The 27842-nt window shown below is 37.6% G+C and overlaps 1 protein-coding gene across 3 annotated transcripts in view; it reads left to right on the top strand.

Moving 5' to 3' along the window:
• The window catches only part of Usp34 (ubiquitin specific peptidase 34), a 189522-nt gene that overhangs the window by 81696 nt on the left and 79984 nt on the right, over positions 1-27842 (top strand). For all 3 annotated transcript variants that reach the window (XM_085829072.1, XM_085829073.1, XM_029483282.2), the window contains 10 exons: positions 665-764; positions 1264-1423; positions 4856-4982; positions 5087-5234; positions 8301-8401; positions 9262-9471; positions 17432-17557; positions 19864-19986; positions 20116-20199; positions 22199-22285. In XM_085829072.1, coding sequence (XP_085685198.1) covers positions 665-764; positions 1264-1423; positions 4856-4982; positions 5087-5234; positions 8301-8401; positions 9262-9471; positions 17432-17557; positions 19864-19986; positions 20116-20199; positions 22199-22285 — 1266 coding nt within the window. The remainder of the gene's footprint in view (positions 1-664; positions 765-1263; positions 1424-4855; positions 4983-5086; positions 5235-8300; positions 8402-9261; positions 9472-17431; positions 17558-19863; positions 19987-20115; positions 20200-22198; positions 22286-27842) is intronic.

Genomic DNA, 27842 nt, shown 5'->3' with positions numbered 1-27842 from the left:
TGTATTGTGATGGTGAGGCTTGTTTTGTTACGGTTTTTTTCTTAACACCAGTATTAGTGAGTTTAAATTTACTAATTTCAATATGGTAGTTTTTATTTGCCTAATTAATAGCTGTGTTCTGGTAGCTGATCTTCACTCAGGCTATTAGATTATCCATTGGAAGACTATATCTCTGCCCATATTTTGAGACCTTTCACTTAAATTATTTCTGCGTAGCCTTTAGCTGAAACATTTCTTTTATTATCTCATAGTTAACATCACTAATTTGAACAATAATTAATTTATTGTGTCCACTATATTATTTGTGACTATGAAATTGGTAGCTTTATCAATTTACCTCTGATGAAAAGCATTGAAGCATTATGCTAAATTATTATCCTTTTGTGACTTGTTTTATATATTTATACTGTATAATTTATTAAGCATCATATTCTTTTCCTGCTTTATAAATAAATACAATTGACTTTAAAAGTCCTTCATTAATTGAGGAAATTTGTAAGCTTTTATTAATTATTATTTCATTAATTCCATATACTATAAATTACCCTCTTAATACTTTATAAAATATCAAATTTTGTGTGCACTTTCATGTTTGGTATTTTAATGATAATCTGTCATCATTTAACAAACAAAATTTTAAAAATGTTTTATTTTTATTTCTTAGCTGTGTGGTATGGACCAATTTTGGGGTATTGCATTAAGAGCACAATCAGGTGATGTCAGTCGAGCTGCCATTCAGTATATTAACTCCTACTATATTAATGGTAAGTAATTGGAAATATTTTTTTTTAATTACAATTTAATTTTGATAAAATTTCAAGATTTCTCTTTGTACATGTTTCTTTAAAACTTTTTTGATACATTTATAATTATTTGTTTTCATGTATGTATGTGTGCCATATTGTACAGTGCCATAGAGGCCAGAAGAGGGCCTCAGATTTCCTGGAACTGCTGTTAAAGATGGTTCATGTGGGTGCTGGGAATTGAACTTGGGTCCTCTGGACGAGCAGTCAGTAATCTTAATTGCTTAGCCATCTCCAGCCTGTGTTTCTTTTTCTGAGACTCAGTCTTGCTATGTATCCTAAATTGGCCTAGAATTCTCAATCCTGCTTAAGTTTCCTGAGTGCTGGACTAACAGGCATTGCAGTTCTAATAAGTACCTTTTCATGTGAAGAGATTTGATTAAGCTTCAGTTTGGTTCATTTTATTTAATACAGATAAATAAAGATGTAAAAGTGTAATAAGTATATATCTGGGTTTTAGGTAAAACGGGTTTGGAAAAGGAGCAAGAATTTATTAGTAAGTGCATGGAAAGTCTCATGATAGCTTCTAGCAGTCTTGAACAAGAATCACACTCAAGTCTCACAGTTATAGAACGAGGATTGCTTATGCTGAAGACACATCTGGAAGCATTTAGGAGAAGGTAATTTTGTTACATTGTACGATAGAATGAATTTCAGTATTCATATTGTTAACTTGTCTGAATGTATTCTAAAAGGTTTTATTATGGGCACGTTGGAAACATATTTTACCCAAACTTAAATGGATAGTAATAGAAATAGTTGATATAGAAATTTAAGTGTCATTTTTCCATTGAACAGGCAATATAATTTCCTCATAAATAAACAGATTTTAAAATCTTTAGGGTCTCAGCACTTATGCATGAATAAGAAACTGGACAAAATTTCGTTTCTCCCGAGCTGTTGTTAGTCATGACTGAAAAGGCAGGAACACAGGCATTGAAACAAGTCACACTACAGCTTCCCTGCAGCCTCATAGAATCTTTCATATTTTATCAAGTTGAATCATTTGTTTCATTTGCTGTTTTTTTTTTTTTTTTCTTCCTGGACTAGGAGAGAGTATTTTAATTTTGAATTTCCATTTACCATGGAAACATGACCAAAAGTTTCTGTGTTAATGAATATCTGTATAATTAATGTAGTCATACCCTGTGTAATACAGAATAAAGCAAAATTAACATTTATGAATATATCAACAGAAATGAAAGGTGAGTAGATAGTTTTAATTACAAAATTCTGTGTGTTAAGTCTTTTAACAAATAGTATAATTGTAAAAGTACTAAGAACTGTGTTGAAAATTTGTTAAAATTATAACTTCTTTCAACTTCAGATCTTAGTTTGATATCTATAAAATCATGTACAGTTTATATTTTTGACATTTTATTGAATTGTAAGGAAACACTGAGTAAGCAAGATAACCCTACATATCCTTATAACATGTTTACAGGGTTTGAAACATTCATGTAGTGCAAGATTCTTTTATGACTTTAGAAATTGACTTAATTCCTTGTGTTTTTAAAGAATGTATAAGAGAACTCTTGAATTTTTGCATCGACACAGAACCTTTATTGCCCTAGAAAATAAAAATAAGCACATGTGGTGGTTTCCATTCAAATTAATTAAAAAGTCAAACAAACTTGTATAACTCAAACAGAACACTAAGATTTCATGGGAAACAAAAGTCTTTTGTAATCTTTTTCCTATCTGACATGCTTGCTGTTAAGGACAGACTAAGTTATTTGTAAAATTATTTTGTGCTGTGAAGAACAGCAAACTGGCCTGTTAACACACATCCTTAGGTCTTGTGCAGTGTAATTTTACCAGTACTTAGTTTTTGTTTACAAAGTTTTGGTAGTACTCCTCCCGAGTTTCTGGTATTTAAGTCTCAGCGTCCCATGTTATGGATACTAGTTTTGCCCTATTGTGGAGATATGTGGAGATCTATGTCTTACATATGTATCTTGGTTTATTTCATGCTAAGGTTAATATTGCTACTAAGTTATGTAACCATCTGTGAGAACTAGTAAACTATGAATTGCATAAAATTGAACACAAAAATCTATAGAAATAGCCTAAATGTTGTATATTGCCTAGCAGATCTTATATTGTATCCTTGTATATCAAGTGTTAAATGTGCTTAGTGTTGCAGATTTGAAATTATGCAACATATGTAGATTAAAAACGTTTGAAATAATGTTTGTATAATAGTGAGTAACAGTGATACCTTAAACAATTTTGTTTAACCTCCGCAGTGATTTTTATTCAAAATGGCTTTATTTCTCAAGGAGCAGTAGGCAATATCTGGAAGCTTTTTTTCTTCTTCTCCTTCCTCCTTCCTTTCTTCTTCTTCTTCTTCTTCTTCTTCTTCTTCTTCTTCTTCTTCTTCTTCTTCTTCTTCTTCTCCTTCTCCTTCTCCTTCTCCTCCTTCTCCTTCTCCTTCTCCTTCTCCTTCTCCTTCTCCTCCTCCTCCTCCTTCTCCTCCTCCTCCTCCTCCTTCTTCCTCCTCCTCCTTCTCCTCTTCTTCCTCCTCTTCTTCCTCCTCTTCTTCCTACTCTTCTTCCTCTTCTTTCTCCTCCTCTTCCTCTTCTTCCTCCTCTTCCTCTCCCCCTCCTCCTTTTCCTTCTTCATCATCTTCATCTTCATCTTTTTTGCTGTTTGTGATTTTATTATCATACCTAGGGGGAGAAGGTTGTATTGGCTCTGAATGGATAGAGATCAGGGATGCTGGTAAACACTTCAGAGTATGTAATTGAACTCAAAATGCCAGTGGAACCAAGGTGGAAGACTAAATATTGAAAATATGCAGCAGAAGGAATTATTTTATTAACTCTTGCTCAGTCATAGACCTTGATATTTCAATTGTGGGATATAATTTTTATTCTTTTATTTCAGAATGACTGGTTAGTTTTCTTCTTTCTTTCTTTATTTAAAATTTAGGAACCCATCTCTTTTCTTTTATAACTGAAAAACAATCAGAGAAAAGTATTTAATATGTGTCATGCCAACTGCCTTTTGGGGCTGCTGGAGAGTCTTTTAAAAACGCATTAGGGGCTGAACGAATGACTCAGTGGTTAAAGAACACTGGCTGGAGGACCCAGGTTCAATTCCTAGCACCCACATGGCAACTCCCAACTCCAGTTCCAGGGGATCTGACGCCTTCACACAGACACTTCAGCAGGTGAAACACCAGTGCACATAACATAAAATGAAAAATCATTTGAAAAAGAATGTATTTCATTTTATATGGATGAGCACTTTCCTTACATGCATATATGTGTACAAGGTACATGCTAAGGTCCAAGAACATCATAAGAGGGTGTCAGATCCACTGAAACTGGAGTAATAGAGGGTTACCAGCCTCCCTGTTGGTATTAGGAACTGAGCCCCAGTTTGTCTGGAAGAGCAAGATCATTTTAGCCTACTAAAATTACTCTTTTATTCCAGTTCATTCTTGAGTGAATGCAATCTCATATTCTGTGAAACTGACTTACATAATATTATATTCCCATATTTGAAAAATATTTTTATAGAATGTATGTATGTATGTCTTTACCTGAAAATATTTCTTAAAATTTTTTGAATGTAAAAATTATAACTTGGTATACCATCATTATTTGATTAGTCTTGAGTTCTGTTTTTCTTTCTTCTTGCTTTTCTTCCCACCTTTTTGTTTGTTTGTTTTTGTTTTTTTCCAGACAGGGTTTCTCTGTATAGCCCTGGCTATCCTGGAACTCTGGTCTATCTCTGTAGACCAGGCTGGCCTCCAACCCAGAAATCCACCTGCCTCTGCCTCCCAAGTGCTGGGATTAAAGGCATGTGCCACAACAGCCCAGCTCTCTCCCCACCTTTAAAGAATTGTTTACATAATGGGATTTTCTCCTTCAGTAATTTTTTGGGAGTTTGTTTTAATTATGAATGCTTAGCTGTTTTTATTTAAGTTCAAGTCACCATGATGAATCTAAAAATTTGTATAACATAGACTTTTTCATTTTGTAAAATATTAAAGACGTTTTGTAACGTTAAAATGTTGAAAATGGTGTCTCTGTGTGTTATAGGTTTGCATATCATCTGAGACAGTGGCAGATTGAGGGCACTGGTATTAGCAGTCACTTGAAAGCACTGAGTGACAAACAGTCTTTGCCTCTAAGGGTTGTATGTCAGCCTGCTGGACTTCCCGACAAGGTATTTATAAGGTTTACTTTTTAAATTTGTAACATTTCTTCTTTCAAATCTTTGGTGTTTTGTTTGGGTGTTGTTGTCATAATTGGGTACATCTCCTATTTCAGATGACTATTGAAATGTATCCAAGTGACCAGGTAGCAGATCTTCGGGCTGAAGTAACTCATTGGTATGAAAACTTACAGAAAGAACAAATAAATCAACAAGCTCAGCTTCAGGAGTTTGGTCAAAGCAGCAGAAAGGGAGAGTTTCCTGGTGAGTCTAACACTTAACTTGTTCAATACAGTTTTTAGGCTTCATTGTGTAACAACTGTCTTAGTTCTTCTTGTGTTGCTCTAACATTTGCCTAAATGGTAGGGTGTTTTGTTGTTGTTGATGGTGTTTTTTTGTTTGTTTATTTTATTTTAAGTTTGAAAATAGGATCTTTACTGTGGTGTCTAAGCTGACCAGGACAACACTGTATATCCCCAAACTGGACTCAGTTTCTCAGGAATTCTCCTACCAGTGCTTGAGACACCACACCTAGCCAGACTAGTGTATATGCAATCTAAATCTGTTTCTCAATGGTAAGATCAGGGTGTAATGTATAATGTAATGTAATGTGTAATGTAATGTATAAGATCAGAATCTGGTGAGGGCCGTTTTCTGTTTTCAGTACAATGCATTGAGTGTTACTCTTAACATTGCAGAAAGTAGAAGGTCAAAAGGAAAGAAACCTACTGTTTCTTTTAGACCTTTGTATAGATGCTAATGCATTTGTAATGGTCTTGCCTTAATGTCCTGACCTGAACCCCACATAATTATACCTCCATACACCATTGCATAAAGAAGTAAATTTCAGTAACTTTTTTTTTTTTGAGAACATAAACATTTAGACCATTATAGCAATTTTAGATCTTTAATGACCCCTGATCCTTGGTTTTATTGATGTTAGTGTAACAGTGTCTTTAAGTATTGTTTGCAGATATCATTTGTCTTTTATAGTATTATTTTCAGGCTTTCTAGAAGTACGTTTTGTCTGTCTGTTTATCATCTATCCATATCTATATCTGTATCTGTATCATGGAGGCCAGAGGAAAACTAGTAAAGGTCTGTCCTCCCTTTCAGCCATGTTTGTTTGAGGTTTTGCACTCAGGCTGTCACTCTTCTTCTTAGCCAGCACCTTTCATATGCTGACCTGACCCCATAACCTAACAGTTTCATTAAGGATTTATATCTTTTTGCATCAAAATACTATTTTAAAGAGGACTTAATTTTTTTTCCTGCTTGATAGTCTGTGTATTACTGTCAAACTCAAAACTTGGAGCAGTTTTTGTCTCGGTCTCATAAGTGCCACCATGTTTAGCATGATAATTTTTTTCTTTTCTTCTTTATTTTATTTTTTTTTTTTTGGTTTTTCTTAAGGCAAGAAATCTTGCCAGAATTGTTAAGCAATTCTTAGGCTTAAAAAATGTCCTTTAGAGATGAGGGATCTAGCAGTTTTTTTTTTTTTTTGCACACCTGAGATCCTAGTTCAATGCCCACCTCCTTCCAAAGAAACCTTCTGTGAAGCCTAGCAAAGGCTACATGTTAGTTTAACTATATGGCATTTATATTCTAGCAAAGAAAATTGCCAAGTTCAATCCTAGTGTTAAAAATGAATGTTTTCCTATATTAAATCTTCTTGGTATGAAGTGGAAAAGAAGTTGACAACTTTTATTATTATTGGGGTTGTAGCTGTAGCTGATTTGGTATAACACTTGCCTAGATTGTGCAAAGTCCCAAGTTTAATCCCCAGCCTTGCTACCACAATCAAGTGAAGAAATTGTCCTGTTTTACTCATTACTCTTGAAAATAGTTGCTTTATACTCTTGAAATAGAGTTTCTATCTTAATAAAATTAAAGATTTGTGTTCACCTAAGGGTAGAATTCCGTTTCAAATGACAAAGGCTTGTGGTTTCATCTCTGGAACTGTGATCGAGCAGTCACTCACTCACACCAGATAAAATCTGACTCTGCCAACTGTGTGTGGTGGCACATGGTTATAATCCCAAGTGTAAGAAGCTGTGCCGGGGAACTTGGCTTCATAGTGAGATCCTATTTAACTTTAACTTATTTAACTTAAAAACAGCAAAACCCAACACTAATGCTTGAGGAAATTATGTTATATTATTATGTTATATTTAGTAATTCTGTTTTATTTCCCAATTAAGCATTATTATTATTATTATACTGTCATTGACTATATAGTAATTATTTTCAGTTTCTAGTACTATGTTTTAGTGGCTGGCATCCACCAGTAAGTATAAGAAAAATAAACGTGCCCCAGTTGAAACTGAATTTTTGTTTTTGTATTTTGTTGAGGAAAGACATGTTTTAAGGAAAAATACCATAGAGTGAAGGGATAATAATGAGCGGGGTGCTCTGATACTCATGCTTAGACAGAAGCTCTTCTTTTGAGTGCCTTGAGGAAAATCGAGTTACATGCTCTGTGAACTCCTAGGGCAGACATTTTATTTCTTTAGGTGGGGTGACACATTTGACAGGAAGAACAATAGCTGAGCAGGTCAGGATCCTCCTTTATCCAATCACTCAGGAGGCAGAGGTAGTCTTATCTCTGATGTCAAGTTCATCCTGATCCACACAGAGAGCTGCAGTCTCACCTCACCTACATTTGTGAACTGCTATCTCAAAACAAGAAAAGCATGGAGCCTGGTAGCTGGAAAACAAATTGTGAAGTAAGGGGAGGTGGTAGGAACTGAAGTCAGGGGCTAGATAAGCTGCAACAGACTCTTTAAGAATTCTTAAATTACCTGTGCTAAATTTATTGAACAAACTCATTGGTCTTTTAATATTAAGTTATTGAATAATCTGATAGATCTTGAAGGGTGTATTTTTTTTTCCTCTATACAACATATTGGTTTTTATTTTATAATTTTTGCTGTGTTTTGTTCTTGTTAGAAAATAGATGGGTACACAGTTGAGAAATATTGGAATTTTTTTGTTTTTGTTTTGTTTTGTTTTTGTGCAGCAAATGCATTAAGGAGTCTACACATACTGAGAGAAATGCAGTAAGTTCTGAGAAGGTTCTTGCTGTCTTGTTATAACAATATAACAATGTTATATTGTTAGGAAAATACAGGGATTGCTCTAATTATAAGAGTGGTATAAAGATAAATTTTATCTTGAACTACCTAGGTAGTTAAAGACGATAGAAAACACTTAGGAAGCATGCTCGCTCTTATCTCTGCTTCTCAGGAGTTACATATTTAAGTTTAATGAGCAGTGAATGTTTTGCCCTGTTGTATCATTGTTAGCAAATGTCATTCTGTTGTTTTCAAGGTGGCCTCATGGGGCCTGTCAGGATGATCTCCTCTGGTCATGAATTAACAACAGACTATGATGAAAAAGCACTTCATGAACTTGGTTTTAAAGATATGCAGGTACATAAATAATAGTTTGAGTTTTATTTATGTTTCCCTGAAATTTAATAATTGAAGTCTGTTTAAATAGTTCTTAATAGTGTGCATTAAAATTATAAATGGAGTTATACCTCAATTTTATTATTTTCTTTCTTTTTTAAATTGGATATTTTCTTTATTTACTTTTCAAATGTTATCCTCTTTCCTGGTCCCCCACACCCAAACCTCTATCCCATCCCCTATCCCCCCTCTTGCTTCTGTGAGTGGGTGCCCCCACACACCCATCCATTTTTGCCTCCCTGCCATGGCATTCCCTTCACTGGGGCAGCGAGCCTTCACAGGACCAAGGGCCTTTACTCCCATAGATGCCTAACAAGGCCATCCTCTGCTACTTATTGGCTGGCAACATGGGTCCTTCCATTGTACTCTTTGGTTGGTGATTTAGTCCCTGGGAGCTCTGGGGGGTCTGGTTGGTTGATATTGTTGTTCTTCCTATGGGGTTGCTAACCCCTTCAGCTTCTTCAGTCCCTTTGCTTAACTCCTCTGTTGGGGACCCCATGATCCATCCAATGGTTAGCATCTGCCTCTGTATTTGTCAGGCTCTGGCTCTCAGGAGACAGCTATATCAGGCTCCTGTCAGCAGGCATTTGTTGGCATCCGCAATATTGTCTGGGTTTGGTGACTGTATATGGATGGATCCCCAGGTGGACTTACTTCTCTTTCTTCCTTTCTTCCTTTCTTCCTTTCTTCCTTCCTTCCTTCCTTCCTTCCTTCCTTCCTTCCTTCCTTCCTTCCTTCCTTTCTGTCTTTCTTTCTCTCTCTCTCTCTCCCTCCCTCCCTCTCTTCCCCTCTCTTCTCTCTTCTCTCCTCTCTCTCTCTAGATGGTGTTTGTATCTTTGGGTGCACCAAGAAGAGAAAGAAAAGGAGAAGGTGTTCAACTGCCTGCATCTTGCCTCCCACCACCTCAGAAGGACAACATTCCGATGCTTTTGCTGTTACAAGAACCTCATTTAACTACTCTCTTTGATTTATTAGAAATGCTTGCTTCATTTAAACCACCCTCAGGAAAAGTTGCAGTCGATAACAGTGAGGTAATGCTCAGATTGCTTTCCCATACATTGTATCTTTCTATTGAGAAACATCTTTCTAATCTTGCAATGGTGAAGCCTAGGAGCCTTTTTTATTTGATTAGTTTTTTTTGTTGTTGTTGTTTTTTTGTTTTTTTGTTTTTCAGGACAAGGTTTCTCTGTGTAGCTCTGGCAGTCCTGGAATACACAGAGAGATCCTCCTGCCTCTGCCTCCCAAGAGCTGGGATTAAGGCCACATGCCACTACTGCCCAGCCTAAATAAATATGTTTTTGGGGGGGGGGCATGGAAACTTGTTGTTTTGTTTGCTTAGGATTCACTTGTTTGTTGATTAATTACCCAAGAAGTTAATATATTTAAGCTGAATATGACCTAGGCAATAATAAAAGTATCGTTTACAAAATAATCAGTTTTAGACTTCATTGAATCAGTTCTGGGAGACAGATAGTGACTTGCCTTATAAGTAAGCTAACATAGATATTTTTCAGATAAAATACGTTATAAGTCTAAAAACTGCCATTCAATTAATTAGGGGAACCCAAGTGAAAGAAAACCACGTGTATGTTACTTGGTTTGGGATGGCTTTTGTTTGGTTGGTTGGTTTTGGTTTTTCTTCAACACAGGGTTTCTCTGTATAGCCCTGGCTGTCCTGGAACTCACTTTGTAGACCACACTGGCCTCGAACTCAAAAATCTGCCTGCCTCTGCCTCCCAAGTGCTGGGATTAAAGGTATGTGCCACCACGCCCAGCTTGGGATGGTTTTTGTGAGACCACCTATATTAGTTAGGGTTTTACTGCTGTGAACAGACACCATGACCAAGGCCAGTCTTATAAAAAACAACATTTAATTGGGGCTGGCTTACAGGTTCAGAGGTTCAGTCCATTACCATCAAGGTGGGAGCATGGCAGCATCCAGACAGGCATGGTGCAGGAGGAGCTAAGAATTCTACGTCTTCATCCAAAGGCTGCTAGTGAAAGACTGAGTTACAGGCAACTAGGGTGAGGATCTTATGCCCAAACCCACAGTGGCACACCTACTCCAACCAGGTCACACCTATTCCAACAAGGCCACACCTCCAAATGGTGCCACTCCCTGGTCCAAGAATATATAAATCATCACACCACCCAAAATCTGAAGTAGAGAAATGAGAATGAGCTAGATAAGAGGATGAGAAATGGTCTGCATGTAGCAGTCTCTCTGTTTTATTTATTTATTTTTATTTTTATAATTTTATTTATTAGATAATTTCTTTATTTACATTTCAAATGTTATCCCCTTTCCCGGTTTCCCCTCCAGAAACCCCCTATCCCATCCCCACTCCCCCTGTTCACTAACCCACCCACTCCCGCTTCCCTGTCCTGGCATTCACATCCATCCTTCACAGGACCAAGGGCGTCTCTTCTCTTTGATGTCCAACAAGGCCATCTTCTGCTACATATGCGTCTGGAGCCATGAGTCCCTATGTGGGTATTCTTTTGTTTGTGGTTTAGTCCCAGGGAGCTCTCGGATTACTGGGATTACTGGTTCATATTGCTGTTCCTCTTATGGGACTGCAAACACTTTCAGCTCCTTGGGTCCTTTCTCTAGCTCCTCCATTGGGCATCCTGTGCTCAGTTCCGTGAATGGCTGTGAGCCTCTACTTCTGTGTTTGTCAGGCACTGGCAGAGCCTCTCAGGAGACAGCTATATCAGGCTTCTGTCAGCAAATACTTGTTGGCATCCACAATAGTTTCTGGGTTTGGTAACTGTATATGGAATGGATCCCGGGTGGGACAGTCACTGGATGGCCTTTCCTTCAGATTCCGCTCCATACTTCGTATCTCCTCCCATGTGTATTTTGATCCCCCTTCTAAGAAGGATCAAAGCATCCACACTTTGGTCTTCCTTCATTTTGAGTTTCATATAGACTATGAATTGTATCTTGGGTATTCCAAGCTTCTGGGTTAATATCCACTTATCAGTGAGTGTATATCATGGGTGTTTTTTTGAGACTGGGTTACCTCACTTAGGATGATATCCTCCAGATCTACCCATTTGCCTGTGAATTTTATGAATTTATTGTTTTTAATAGCTGAGTAGTACTCCATTGTGTAAATGTACCACATTTTCTGTATCCATTCCTCTGTTGAGAGACATTTGGGTTCTTTCCAGCTTCTTACTATTATAAATAAGGCTGCTAGGAACATAGTGGAGCATATGTTTTTATTACAACTTGGAGCATCTTTTGGGTATATACCCAGGAGTGGTATACCTGGGTCCTCAGGTAGTACTGTCCAATTTTCTGAGGAACCACCGGACTGATTTCTAGAGTGGTTGTACCAGCTTGCAGTTCCACCAGCAATGGAGGAGTGTTCCTTTTTCTCCACATCCTCGCCAGCATCTATTGTCACCAGAGTTTTTTATGTTAGCCATTGTAACTGATGTGAGGTAGAATCTCAAGGTTGTTTTGATTCACATTTCCCTAATGACGAAGGATGTTGAACATTTCTCTAGGTGCTTCTCAGCCATTTGGTATTCCTCAGTTGAGAATTCTTTTGTTTAGCTCTGTTCCCCATAGGAGCTCTCTGGTGTCTAACTTCTTGAGTTCTTTGTATATATTGGATATTATCCCTCTATCAGATGTACAGTTGGTAAAGCTCTTTTCCCACTCTGTTGGTTATCGTTTCGTCTTATTGACAGTGTCCTTTGTCTTACAGAAGTTTTGCAATTTATGAGGTCCCATTTGTCAATTCTTGATCTAAGAACATAAGCTATTGGTGTTCAGTTCAGTACATGTGCCCATGTACTCAAGGCTCTTCCCCACTTTCTTTTCTGTTAGTTTCAGTGTATCTGGTTTTATGTGGAGGTCCTTGATCCACCTAGAATTGAACTTTGTACAAGGAGATAAGAATGGGTTGATTTGCATTCTTATACATGCCACTGGCCAGTTGAACCAGCACCGTTTGTTGAAAACACTGTCACAGTCTGTCTGTTTTATTATTGCTTTGGATTGTTTGTTTTGCTAAAAGTCTTACTTGTGTTGTGCAATCTGAAAGTGAACTTGGAGCTTTCCTGTCTGGGCCTTGTGAGTGCTTGCTGTTACAGGTGTGTCTCAGTCTCCTTCTCCCTTATCTGCTTACTTGCTTGTTGGTTGTTTGTTTTTTAAATGTTTCATTATTTTTTTCTTTTTTTAATTATTGGGTATTTATTTCATTTACATTTCCAATGCTATCCCAAAAGTCCCCCATACCCTCCCACACCCACTCCCCCCTACCCACTCCCACCTCTTGGCCCTGGTGTTCCCCTGTACTGAGGTATATAAAGTTTGCACAACCAATGGGCCTTTCTTTCCACTGATCTGATACATATGCAGCTAGAGACACGAGCTCCGGGGGTACTGGTTAGTTCATATTGTTGTTCCACCTACAGGGTTGCAGATCCCCCCATTGTTGGTTGTTTGTAAATCACAGCTTCACATCTCAACCTTGTAGCAGTCCTAGCTGAGGATTTGTAATCTTACCTGAAAGTCATTTCTTAGAAGCACTTACTCAAGACCAGATGAGAGCTAATGGATGGGCTTAGGGGAGTGGAGGGAAATGGCTCGGATTGGAAAGGGAGGTAGACTGAAGTAATGCAGGGTTTCTGGGCAAGGGAACACTTCCCATGTTAACCAAAGTAGAGGCAGAAGCATAGACTCTCTTGTTTTTGTTTTAAATGAAGTGTGTCTGCTTGGCAAGTTCCAGATGTTGTAAGGACTTGTCCAGGTAAGAATTGGAAGTGGTCTAGAATAGCATAGAATAGGAGGACAAAATGTGAAAGAAGTTAGAAACACAGTCACCTTGTGATTTAAGAGAGGACAAAGTTAGTCTTTAAGGTGGAGAATGTAGAATAATGCTATATGGTTCTAACTTGAGCAATTACTTTGATTCCATTTAAAATGAAGAATACATGTTTGAATGTTATCAGTTGAAGATGTCAAGGAAACAACTTAATCATATATACTTCTATGCTTTATCACTTCTTAGGCTGGCCTCCTAGCAGAGTCTCCCCCTACCTTTTCTACTGAACAGTGAGACTACAGCACTCTCCATTGTGCCTGTTTAGAGGTCCTTATTATTCATATTCCTTTTTAAAAATTAATTAAATTTTATTCATGTTACCTCCCAATCACTGCCCCCTTCCCCATCAACTTCTCAAAGAATCCTTACCCCCTACCTCCTCCTCTCCTTCTCTACTGAGAAGGTGGAGATCTCCCTTTGGTACAACAAGTTTCTATGGAGCTAGGTGTACTGAGGCCAAACAAGGCATCCCAGCTAGAACAGCATATCCCATAGACAGCTTATAGGATAGCCTCCACTCCAGTTGTTCAGGACCCACGTAAACAATAAGCTGCATATCTGCTATCTATGTGTATGGAAGCCTAGGTCCAGTCTGTGTATGCTCTTTGGTTGGTGGTTCAGTCTCTTGAGAGCCCCAAGCATCCAGGTTAGTTGTTCCCTCTGTGTAGTTCATATCCCCTTTGGGACCTTCAGTTTTTCCCCCAACTCTTCCATAAGAGTCCCCTGCCTCCTTCCCCTGTTTGGCTATGGGTCTGTGCATCTTTTTCCACTGTCTGCTATATGGAGCCTCACACAGGGATTGGTGCTTGCCCATGGGATGGATCTCTAGTTGGACTGGTTATTGGTTAGTCATTCCCTCAGTCTCTGCTTCATCCCCACTCCCTGTATTTCTTTTAGACTGGACAGATTTTGGGTTGAAAGTTTTGTGGGTAAGGTGTGGTGTCTCAATCACTCCTCTGGGGTTCCTGCCTGGCTACAGGAGGTGTCCTCTTTAGGTTGTATATCCCCAAAGCTGTTTCTTATTACAAATAGTCACATTTTTCAGATTGTGAAAAAATGATAGTAAATTCATAGCTTTCTTGTTATATATGACAATTTTGTTTATATGTTTGTTTTCTTTCTTTTAGAGATAGCATTTATCTGTACATATCTAATGTCCTAGAATATAATATGTAGATCATGCGGGCCTTGAATTCACAGAGATCTGCCTTGTCTGCCTCCTGAGTTCAAGTTCTGGGATTAAAGGCATGAGTCACCACACCTGGCCTTCTTTATATACAATATTTATTGAAAGCAAACAGGAAGGGACAAAAATTTTTATGTGTTAACAGAGATTTTTGTTTGTTTGTTTTAAAAATGATGATTGGAATGAATGAAACCATTAATGGATTTTTCTGAGATGTGAATGTCACTTTTGAAGTTTGAAGAATGTGAGCTTAGCATAATTGAGATAAGGACAGAATGGGAGGTTGTAGCCTTTACTATATCTAGAAAATGCATTACTACCATGGCGAGAATCTGAGATCTTTCTGTGGGTAGTTCATAGCAATGCTTAGGTGATGCCATGGAAGGGTGTACTAGAGAAAACAAAGATCGCAGGCAGACACTGCTACGTAAGACATGAATAGTCCTATATTTTTACTTGAGAACCTTCATCAGGGCTATACGAGTCTTGATCAACAAGTAGTCCACAACATCAATCACAGAGCGCACCTACCACTAACAATCTCCCATGACATGCTTGTACTATCAGTGGAATGGTTTGATTTCATCTGTTTAGGCTACACTTATCCTGTCTTATACTGTAGGTCTTTTTAATTCATAACAGAATCCTAGCTGCATAATTTTGGATTTTTTTCCCAATCCATTGTTACATTTAGAATAAAGTCTGTGTATCTTTAATAATTTTAAAATACATTTAATACATTTATTTATTTGGGTCTAATTCTGTGCTTACTATATTCATCTAAGATCAGAGGACAACCTGTGGGAATCAGTTCTGTTCTTCTACAGTGTATGTCCTTGGGTTCTAATTCAAATCATTAGGCTTGGTGGCATGAGCCTATGTACCGGCCACGGCAGGTGTTACCAGCAGAGTCATTTTACCACCTCTAGCTCTGCCCCTTCTCTTTCATCAACCTTTTAAAGAAATGGTGGTAAAGAAAGTGGACTCAACTTCGAGTGTGTGTGTGTGTGTGTGTGTGTGTGTGTGTGTGTCTTGTGTGTATGTTTTTATGTGTCTGTGTGCATTGCATTCCTCTATCAGAGTACAGATGTGGAGGTTAGAGAACAGTTTGCAAAGAGTTGGTTCTGTTTCCACCATGTAGGTCCTGGGGCTGACACCAAGTCATTGTCCTTGGTGGTAAGCACCTTTCACCTACTGAACTACCTCACCAGTTTTGCGTCCAGTTAGATTTTGGAGCTCTTTCTGTCACGTTCTACTCACAGATTGAGCAGAATACTCTGGGGGGGTTTCCTTAGGTTCTTCATCAGGGCTGTGAAAGGAAAGTTTACTGTAGATTCCCTGTTCTAAAGCTCCCTTGTTTTCAAAATTAGTCCATAGAGTTGTCATATTTATATTCTCCCCATTAACAATTTCAGCCACGGAATGAAAATTTCCAACAAACATTAAGTTGGAACTCAGGTCCTCAAGCATGTTTATCTGCTAAGACATTTCTCTTCTCTTCTCTTCTCTTCTCTTCTCTTCTCTTCTCTTCTCTTCTCTTCTCTTCTCTTCTCTTCTCTTCTCTTCTCTTCTCTCTCCCTCCCTCCCTCCCTTCTTTCCCTCCCTCCCCCTCTCTCTTTCTTTTTCATTTTCTTTTTCTCTTTCTTTTTCTTTACATTCGAATGTTATCCCTGTTCCTGGTTTCCCCTCTGAAAAACACCCTCCCCCTAGCTGTTTCTTATTTAGATTTTTGACACTGGATCTCATATGAACCAGGCTGCTCTCAAATTCAGTATGTAGCTGAGGCTTACCTTGATTGAACTCTTTCTCCTTCTGCATAGTCTTCTCTTCCCCACACCCCACCTTCTTGACACACACCTCTAGACAGAATATTACTAGAAGACCCAACTTGACCTTAAACTAAAACTCCTCCTCTTCAGCTCCCTGGATGCTGGGAATATATAGGCATACACCACAGCTTACAAAGCATTGCCATACCTTTTATATATTGAATTTATGTAAGTATAGATGATGGTGTGCTTGTAGATCCTAGACCCAAAATACCACATATACAGAAGGACCACTTTATACTAGCTTAGTAAAATGATTATCATTAGATCATTATTGTTGCTTACAGAATATTTCTTTGGTATTCAGTGCATTTAATTAACACTGGAAATTACGGTTATAATAGTAGCAGTATAATAATAAATTCATTAATACTCTTTGGGAAATACCAGAGTGGTAGGTTTTATCTTTTTTCCCCTTCTGCCATGCTGCCTTACTTGGGCAATGGATGAAAACTTGCTTTTTAAATGTGTTTTTGAAAGCATCCTTTTTCTAGTCTTTGTCTTATTTGCTCACCTTTTTCAACTTAAGTTTTATCAAATGATAATGGCAAAATTCAGGTTCACTAAAAATTGTGCTTTAATCTCTTCACAAATAGGTCAGAATTTAACTTAGTGAGTTTTTGTTGTACATAGAATGATAATCTGCGAAGAAGTAAGAAAGAGACGTGGAAATTATGAAACATGGATAAACTTCTATTTCAAAAGTTGCTTGGGAACAATGATCAGCCAATATAAAAAATGCTGAGACACTGGAATGATTGCAGAGCAGTTAAGAGCGCTGGCTGCTCTTACTGAGGTCCTGAGTTTGAACTCCCAGCACCTACATGGTGACTCATGACAATCTATAAAGGGATCTGATGCCCTCCTCTGGCCTGCAGGTGTACTTGCAGCAGAGCTTTCATACAAACAAACAAACAAACAAAAAAGAGAATGTTGATGAGAAGTTGAAAAAATGCTACTTCCACCTAATCATTTTCTTGAATACATTTATCCTGAGAAACATAGTATTAAATTTTCAGACATTTTTAAAAGTAAGGGTAGGAAATTTTCGCAAAACAGTTTTTAAAATTGAAGTTAAATTTTTTATTTCTTCTGATCTATCTTGATAAAATAGTGTTCTTATTTTATGTAGAGTTTAAAATGTGAAGAACTTCATCTTCATGCAGAAAATCTTTCAAGGCGTGTCTGGGAGTTGCTGATGCTTCTTCCTACTTGTCCCAACATGCTGACGGCGTTCCAGAACGTCTCAGACGAGCAGGTGAGCCCTCAGCAGTGTGCGTGTACAGAGCTAGATGGAGGCTACCACCACCACCACCACCATCATCATCCCTGCTACACACACACACACACACACACACACACACACACACACACACCTACCTCTGCCCTCTCAGTGGCAGTAATACAAACATGTGACAGCTATGCTCAGCTTTTTCAAAGGGTACTTGGGATCCAAACTCCTACCTTTCTGTTTCTGAGGTGAATATGTCAATGATGGAGCTGTCTCAGCAATCTCCTTTTGCTAATTTAATAGGAAAAAGTGTCAATTTAAATATCATTTGTTTCTAAAGTTATGTAGCATAAGTAAAATGCAAGTGATCTTTTGTTAAATTGTCTTTAGAAAAAGAGGAATTTGCCTTTTTAAAAAAGAGTTTATGTATTACATGTATGAGTGTTTTGCTTACATGTATATGTCTGTGGCCCATGTGCATGCCTGGCACTGCAGAAACCAGAAGAAGGTGTTGGGTCCCCTGGAACTAGAGTTATGGATGACTGTGAACTGCCATTGGGTGCTAGGAATTGAACCTGAGTCCTCTTCAAGAGCAATAAGTACTTTTAATTACTGAGCCATCTCTCCATCCCCAGAGTAGTGCTTTCACTGATAAGGTTTTAAAAACTTGTATGTTTTGAATATTTCTTTTTGACAGCAAAACTAGGAAAATTGAGATAAATATAATGTGATGATGAAGTAACAGCCATCAGACCTTGTTTTAGATTGTTATACAGATCTAATGACAGAATTGCAAAAACAAGGCAACAGAATTTAATACATAGTTAATGTTTCTTCTATAAGTATCAGATTACATATAGAAAGTGTTGGATATCATTATAAATGCCTTTACAGTGAAAGATTACTTTACAAAAAGATGCTATTTTCTTTCAATGCTAAGTTCTTGAGAGTACATGTATGTACATGAGTGAGGTCCCTATGGAGGCAGAAGAGGGTGTTGCATCCCCAGGAGTGGTAGTTACAAGTAATTTTTAGCTACCGTACATTGGTGCTGGGAACCATAACAAGAGCCATATGTATTCTTAACCTCTTAGCCATCTTTCCATCCCCTCTTTGAGGTAGGAAACATTAGCTACCCTCCTTTGGAGGTAGGGACTGACTATGTAGCCCTGGTTGGCATGGAAATCATCATATGTCCTAGGTTGTCCTTGAACTAAAAAAAGATCTGCCTTCCTTTGCCAAGCGCTGAGATAGCATTCACCTAGCCCGAGAATGCTTTTTTTTTTTAAGATTTATTTAGGGGCTGGAGAGATGGCTCAGTGGGTAAGAACACCCGACTGTTCTCCCGAAGGTCCCGGAGTTCAAATCCCAGCAACCACATGCTGGCTCACAACCATCTGTAAGGAGATCTGACTCCCTCTTCTGGAGTGTCTGAAGACAGCAACAGTGTACTTACATTAAATAAATAAATAAATCTTAAAAAAAAAAAAAAAAAAAGAGTGGTGATGTGCCCACAGCAGGCAGAGTAGTCCAACTGTCAAACACTCCTCATGCGCAAACTCCTGTTAGCAATAGCTGAGCCACTCATCAACTAAGTATACAGTGTCTGCTCTGCTGTCTTTATTTAAAAAAGAAAAAAGATTTATTTATTAATTACATGTAAGTACACTGTAGCCGTGTTCAGACACACCAAGAGAGGGTGTCACAACTCATTACAGGTGGTTGCTGGGATTTGAACTCAGGACCTTTTGGAAGAGCAGTCAGTGCTCTTAACCGCTGAGCTATCTCTCCAGACCTCCCCAAGAATGCTTTTAAAAGCTACATAACAAGGGGTTTCTTCAAGGAAGATCTATTGCAAGACTCATATGTAATGAATAAAAAAAAACCAAATGGCTTATTGTTACCACTCACTATCTGATCTGCCACACCATCATATGAGTTCAGAACATCTGACTTCTTCAATTACTTGAATTGAAAAAGGATTGGCTCTAGAATGTGCTTCTAGAATGTGGTGATCACTTTAGTAATAACATTTCAAAGCTACATATTATGCCAACATGAGTTCATATATTGATAGCAGAGACTGCAATTTCTAATTTAATTATTTTTCTGTGCTTTTTTTGATAAAATCTTTAATTTTAACAATATTTAATGAATGGTTTGTACTTTAAACATTCTGCCAATACAATTTCTTTTTGTCTTAGATTTTGATGTTTTTAAAGTGTGCAATATCTGTGTTTCATGCTAGTATTCATTTTTATGAGTTTTAGGACTTCAGAGAATTATCTAGAAAGTTGTCTTGCTAAACCTGTTTTTCTTTTTTGTAATTTAAGAGCAATGATGGACTTAATTGGAAGGAACTTCTCAAAATTAAGAGTGCTCATAAGTTGTTATATGCTCTTGAGATTATTGAAGCACTAGGAAAACCTAACAGAAGAATAAGAAGAGAGTCAACGGTAACTACAGATCAGTATTGCCATTAAAGACTTTACTCTGCCAGAATTCCAAATCATACTGTTATTTCATTCTAGAATATTTTTTTCTCTTCATAACCTCCCTTATTTATATTTTTCCCTTCCCCACAGGGAAGTTACAGTGATCTTTATCCAGATTCTGATGATTCAAGTGAAGACCAAGTGGAAAACAGTAAAAATTCCTGGACTTGCAAGGTTTGATGATAATTGTTTTGTAAAAGATTGAGGAAAGTACTTATTAAGGTTCTATAAATCATTATCTTGAGGATTTTTAAAAGATTGAGTTTAGTTTAATGTTTTTGAGTGTTTGCTTGCATATATGTAGTGCTTGTGGAGTCCAATTGGAAGGCTCTCCATATCCCTGTGAACTGGAGTTACAGATGAATATAACCCTTTCTGTAGGAACCTGAGTCCCTTGCAATAGCAATATGTACTCTTCAATAACTGAGCCTCGGAGGGCGGCAGAGAGTTAGTTGCTCAGTGGGGAATGGTAGCATGTGTGTGTGAGCGTGTGTGAATGACTGAACATAATATAAGGCAGACAGGAAGCTTTCAATCCTGTGGCCTCTGAATCGTCAGCAGATTCTCCAGGGAAAGGGAGATAGGCGATAGCAGCTGCCCACTCAAATACAGTCAGTCTTTGTGCTTCACATGAGCCAGCTTCATGGTCTTCTGCTTGAAGAGGGTGGGGGCTGTTTAAGACTGCAGTTAACTATGAGATGGCAAGGAAAGTCACCAGCAGTGAAGCTTGGAAGTACCGAGGTGATGAGCACCTGTCACCAGAGCCTAATGCTCTTAGACCTCTGAGTCCCATCCAGCAGGAGAAACTCAAAAGTAAGGGCCAATGTCCAGGCCATAAGGGACAGGGTTGTTGTAAATGGTCTCCAATGGCCATCAAACATATACGAGTGAGGTTGTACCTATGGTCTAGTTGAAGAAACCATTGATGATGTCCATGTGTACAAGTGTTGGTAGCAGATGCCAGTTGTGCCACTGGGACCCAGGATGAGAAGTTCATTATTGGGGAAGCTCCAGGTGACAACCTATGGTAGCAGCTTGGTTGGATTTAGGGTCACCCAGGAAACATAGTCTTTAGCCTGCATGTGAGAGGGTTTTGAGAGAGGCTTCAATGAGAATGAAAGACTTACCACAGATGTGTGACACAATCCCATAGACTAGTGTCCTGAACTGAATAAAAACTTAAAAGGGGGAAGAGCCAGGGGAGTATTTGTTTCTCTCTACTTCCTGACTACAAATCTAATGTGACTAGCCACCTCCTGTCCTTACTGCTGTGCCTTTTGTAGGAGAGGGAGAGAGAGAATGAGAATGTGAGAATATGCTTAGAGGCCAGTGGCTATCCTCTAGTGTCAACCTTACACATCCTCTGAGACAGGGTCTCGTTGGCTTTGATCTCATCAGTTAAGCTGACAGGTCAGCTTATATACCTAGGTATACAAAAGTATACCTAGGTATACTTTTGTCTCAGTCTCCTCAGTGCTGGGTCATAAGCACTTAACATTGTGTTTTTAGGTAGGTTTTAAGAGTTGGATTTAGTTCTGTGCTTACAAGGTACGTCTTTTACTGAGTGACCTATGTTTGTCTTTAATTCTGACTAATTTACTCTTAAAGAGTAGGTGAAAGAATTACATTTTTACCATATATGATAGTAATAGTAAGTGACATTATTTAGTGCTTTGTTTCTCCCTATTTTGAGCTAAATTTTTTTAGTACCAGTGTCCATCCCATACTACTGTCAGCATTATCTCCTCGTTCTCTAATATACATTGAAATTGGGACAACTTAGTATCTGAGATTCCATTGGTAAAATTTGAAGTCATGGTCATTAACTATAACAAGATTTTTAAAAATAATTTCTGAAAATATTTTATATGGAAATTACTTTTAGCTAGGTACCTTTAATTACCTTTAATCCCAGCACTTAGGAAGCAGAGGCAAGTGGATCTTTGAGTTCAAGACCAGCCTCGTCTTCAGAGTGAGTTCTAGGATAGCCAGATCTACACAGAGAAACCCTGTCTCACTGCCCCTGCTAAATTAATTTTTTATTTATAAACAGTGATTTTTTTTTTAAATAAAACACAAGATTTTTAAATGCTTGCTTACTAAATTAACAAAACATCATCATTACTCCATATAACTAATTTCCTCCTCTCTCTGCTCTCCAAATTGCTTACAGTTTGTTGCTGCTGGCGGGCTTCAGCAGTTACTAGAAATTTTTAATTCTGCGATTCTAGAGCCTAAAGAGCAAGAATCATGGACCGTGGTAAGTGAACTCGTTTGTCTTGATTAATTATAGTTACCTTATCTCAGTCACTCTGTTCCATTGGCAACATAACTCACTACATACTTGGTTTAGTTAACTAAGACATACAGTAGAAAGGAAAAGTTTTGATAAATTGATATAGATTGAAATTACATAACTGAATGAAGCAAAGTGGGGCAGGTTATTTTTGGTTAATGAAGATGACTTAGAGGCTAAAAGCACTTACCAAACAAACCTGATGAACTCATGCACGGGACAGAAGAAAGAACGAACTTCCACAGAGTTATCTTCTGATCTTTACATATGATGGCCCACCTCTATATTCCCTGTGTATATGTACACACACACACACGTATACACACACACAGTTTAATATAAGCTGTTTCGGTTTTGTTGTCGGTCTTTTGTGTGTGTGTGTGTGTGTGTGTGTGTGTTTGTGTGTTTGTGTGTGATGGAGTTTCTTTTAGTAGCCCTGGCTGTTAACAAACTCACTCTATAAACAAGGCTTGCATTAAACTCACAGAGGTTGCCTGCTTTTGCCTCCAGAGTGCTGAGATTTAAGGCACCACTACTACCCTGCTAGATTATTTTTAACATACTTGACATAAATGCCAAAGTTAATTATTCAGAAATATTTCAAGGTCATGAACAATTATTTCCCTGGTAGTGTTTATATGGTTATAAATTATTTTGCTTTCTTTTGAGGTGTGTTGTCTGTCTTTTAGTCAGGGTCTCCCTTCGTCTCCAGGCTGTAACTAAGTCTACTCTCCCCGTGCTGATCTCGGAGTGTTAGTCTTCCTGTCTTGGCTTCCTGAGTGCTGACTGAGAAACTTGTGCTACCATGCCAACCATTACTTGCTTTTTAAAGGTGGTCCAGGCTGGGAGTAGAAGCCCACACCTTTACTCGCAATACTCAGGAGGCAGAACCAGGCAGATTTTTTAGTTCAAAGCCAGCTTAGTCTACACAAAAAAGTTCTAGGACAACCAGATCTACAATGATGGAACCCTGTATCTAAGTTTAAAAAAAAAGTCAATTAAAAGTGATTCATTTACATATATGTGCTAACTTGATGGATGTAGCACTAGTGATTAAATGTAATATTTTACAAGTGACTTCGATCTTACCAAATGAGTATCTTTTGTTTTGACTAATCCTGCTTTTATATCCATAGTACACAAAAAGTTTTTCTAGACCATACTAATTTGTTTGCCATGGCATCAAGAAACTGAGGATAATAAACCTTTTCGTTTTAATAATAATTAGAAGTTTCACTAGTTCTTTTTGCAATATTTCACGTAAATATTTTTCTCTCAAAAAAAAAAAACCTGAAAAAACATCTGCTATGTTACTTTTATGAAGTTAAAGTAACACTGCTTTCATATTAGGGAAGGAAAGTTGCTGGTGCAATACTCACAACATTTAATGATTTATGTAATAATGTGTCAATCTTTTGAATTAAATATAAAATAGATTATTTTTATTTGAAAGTCCACTGGAGTGTTGTTTGTACTTGGGTTTTAGAGTTACCTCCATGGAACAGTTTAGCATCAGTTATCAGATGCTATGTTCTACTTTGTACAGTTGATTCTTTCTTTTCACCGTTTTATGTTCTTGTAACTACTCACAAATTTAGGTTGTGAGGTTTTCATGGCAAGTGTCTTCACCCACTGTGCCACCTCGCCTGACCCCCTCAGTTGCCTTCTCATTACTTATATGGTTTTAAATGTTTTGCTTTCTTTAGGATTATGTTGTTTGTCTTTTAGTCAGGGTCTATCTATGTTCCTATGAAAAGCTGAACATCTTTTTCTGTGGTATTGGTCATTGGGGTGTGTGTGTGTGTGTGTGTGTGTGTGTGTGTGTGTATGTGTGATTTGTGATTGTACATATTTTTATACATTTTCAAATACCTTTTCAGTTAGGCTGAAAGGAATTTACCAGTTGATGAGTATGTGTAATGTTTCCACTTGTATGTGTTATATGTTCCTGTGAATTTGGCCAACTCGGGTGTATACTTAGGAATTTTAATTGCTGGGTTTAGAAATAACTGTATTTAACTTTTTTTTTTTTTTGGTGTTTTTTGTTGTGTTTGTTTTTTGGTTTCTCTATGTATCCCTGGCTGTCCTGTAACTCACTCTGTGACCAGACTGGCCTTGAAGTCAGAGATCCCCTGCCTCTGCCTCCCAAGTGCTGGGATTAAAGGCATGACCCACACTGCCCAGCTGTGTTTAACATTTTAAGAATCAGCCAAGCAGGTCTACCATTTATATTCCAACCAGCTTTGTGTATCCTAGTTTCCACACAAAGGTCATTTACTACCTTTGAGATTTTAACCAGTCTAGGTCTGGTGACATTGAATGTTCTCATGTTTTTGATTTATATTTTCCTGATAGACAGTATGATTAAAGAGCTTTCTATGTGCATATTGGTCATTTTCTTAGTTAGGGTTTTACTGCTGTGAACAGATACCATAACCAAGGCAGCTGTTATAAGGACAACATCTAATTGGGGCTGGCTTACAGGTTCAGATGTTCAGTCCATTATCATCAGTGCAGGAACATGGCAGCATCCAGGCAGGTATGTTACAGGAGGAGCTGAGGGTTCTACATCTTCATCTGAAGGTTGCTGGCAGAATACTGTCTTCCAGGGAGCAAAACATTTAAAGCCTACACACAGTGATGCACCTCTCCAATAAGGCCATACCTTCTAATACTGCCACTTACTGGGCCGAGCATACAAGTCATCATAGTCATCTTGTATCTCATTTGCATGCATGTAATTTCATGTCTAATGAATGCTTTTATCGTTGAGTTTTAATGTCCACTATGGGTTGTGAAGATTTATGATCGTTTTCATCAAAGTTTTCTAGTTTTAACTGCATTTCAGGCTTTCGTTGATTTTAGGTGAAGTTTCATTCACACAATTAATTAATAATGCAGTTATTTTTAAGAATGTTGCAGTTTTGGAAGTGTCTATGCTTGTGTAATGCTCAATCATGCTAAATATTACCCTGAGGCTCTGCCTGTTTTCTTTTTCTTTCTTTGTTTTTTCTTTCTTTTTGTTTTTCGAAACAGGGTTTCTCAGTGTAGCCCTGGATGTCCTGGAACTCACTTTGTAGACCAGGCTGGCCTCAAACTCAGAAATCCGCCTGCCTCTGCCTCCTGAGTGCTGGGATCAAAGGCCTGTGCCACCACGCCCAGCCTCTGCCTGTTTTCTAAACACTTTCTCTCCTCCTTCCACTTTCTCTCCTTCTTCCGGCAAAGCAGCTCTAGGAAATTTGAACCATAAATTAAAGCTTTGGTTAATAAAAATGTATGTAACTTTGGAGCAGTACTTAAGTACTTCTACATTTTTGTCTTTGTTTCAAAATTTTTTGATGTTGAAGAATATATGTTAATAGTCAGTGAGTTTTTATTGTTGATAGTGTATTTATTTTATATGACATACCAAAATTTGCTTATCTACTTATGGACCTCTGAAGAAGCTATGGATATTTATACATAAGTTTTTGGGGTACATATATTTTGGGTAAATTCCAGGAAATTAAATCACTAAATAATAATGTAAGTGAAAATTTAAATTTATTCAAAGCTGCCAAACTGATTTTCAGGTAGACCTATTGTAGAACATAAAGGAATTTCCTTACTCTACATCCTTAGTAATAGTTGCTTTTGATCAAAAGTTAAAATTTGAGACTTTCCAGAGCTAGCTGACTGTAGAGTGGTCACTGGTTCATAGAGTGTTTGCTTATCTTGTATGAGTCCCATGTGTTCATCTCCACATCTGCAAGAGCTTTTAAGATTTTGTTTTTATTCTTTCAGCTATACATATGATGGATGTTTTTGTTGTGTATATTGATGGGTTTTATTGCTTGTTCCTTTTAGACATGGTCTTGTTTTGTAGTCCAGGATGACCTTGAAGTTCCATTTTGCTGATTCAACTTCCTATGTTTTGCAAACTCCATGCCTGGCTTGACAGAATCTTTTTAGAGACAGGAGATGTAAATCTGGACATAGCTGAGGATGTTCTTAAACTCTTGTATTTACCTCTCTAGTGCAGTGACTGTGGGTGTTTTATGCTGTATTGGGAATTGACCTCTGGAATTTGTGCATGCTAAACAAGCACTCCACTAACTGAGCTATGTACTGAGTCCTAAACAGTATTCTCCCTACTAAGAGTTGCTTCTTCTCCTTCTCCTTTGTTGTCCTAGGGATTGAATTCAGGTCATCAGGGTTGGCAGCAACCACCTTTATTTATGCACTGGGTCTATCCCAGCAGCACAACAGTGTCTTTTAGGAGGTGTTTTTAATTTCACTGAAAATTGTATTTGGTTTGAGAAATATATATTGAAGCTCAGAATGATTTTTCCTTCTATAATTTTTCTTGTATGTGGTAGAGGTATGTATGTATGTGTATGTTACATGCATGCGTGTCTGCTGGTAGGCTCTCTAATGCATCTGATGTGGAGGCCAGAGGTTAACTAACTTCAGGTGACTGTTGTTGTTCATCTTAGATTTGATTCCCTGCATCTTGAGCTTACTATTTCATCGTTAGTTGGAAAGTAAGCCATCTGGATCCAACATCCTCTACAACCGGGCTCCAGCTGGGTTTACTATATCATGTAATTAGGTATATAGTTGCTCTGTATTCTCATCAACTATATTGATGAGCATTTGAAGTTTGGTAACATGGTATTGCTTTTACTGAGGGAAGGAAGGATGCTTTATGTAGGTGTTAGTGGATCCAACCTCAGTGGTTCTTGTCTGCACAAGAAGCACTTCATTCACCCAGCCCCCTTTCTAGCACTCTATTCTGTTTTGTAGTTCTCTTTGACATGGATAGTGTTGTTATTGCATTTTGAATTAGCTTCTGTATGTGAAAGTTAAGATTGAATTAGTTTATTTAATTATATAGCATCTAATTTTACTAACACCATTTGTTGAAACTATTTCTCTTTTTTATTTGAATTATATTGATGAGAATTTAAAGTTTAGTAACATGGTATTGCTATTTCTGAGGGAAGGGTGCTTTTTTTCTGGTAGAGAGATGTAAGTACCACTTAGCACTGGAATCAGGAGAATAAGAGGCCAAGGATTATTGTAGTGAAATTTCTGAAAATCTTCTCTTGTATGTAAAGAAATTTTTCGAATTGTTATTAGAACTTAAAATTCATTGTAAACTTTGTTTTTCCACACTATTTATTTTACTGAATAAGTATTTATCTTAAATACTTTTGTAATAAATGTAAGATTTTCAGTTAAAATGTCCTTTGGAGTACTTGGAATTCTATAGGATGAAAATATCTAGCCTGGTCTATATGTCAAGTTCAGGCCATTCAGATCTTCATAGTGAGACTGAGTCTTCTGGAAAAAAAGAAAAAATTAATAGTGTAGAGCAATTAAATATACTAATTTATTTTGCAGTTCATATTGGTGAGTGGGAGAATAAGAACATTGTTGTTGTTTTGAAATGACTTTTTCCTTAACTTGGGACTCACTGTGTAAATCAAGCTGGCTTTGAACTCAAGAGATCCACCTACCTCTGCCTTCCAGGTGTATG

The sequence above is a fragment of the Mus caroli genome, unplaced genomic scaffold, assembly GCF_978045245.1.
Source record: "Mus caroli unplaced genomic scaffold, Mus_caroli_1 scaffold_13, whole genome shotgun sequence".
Lineage (NCBI taxonomy): Eukaryota > Metazoa > Chordata > Mammalia > Rodentia > Muridae > Mus > Mus caroli.
This window is presented reverse-complemented; position numbering and strand designations above follow the sequence as displayed.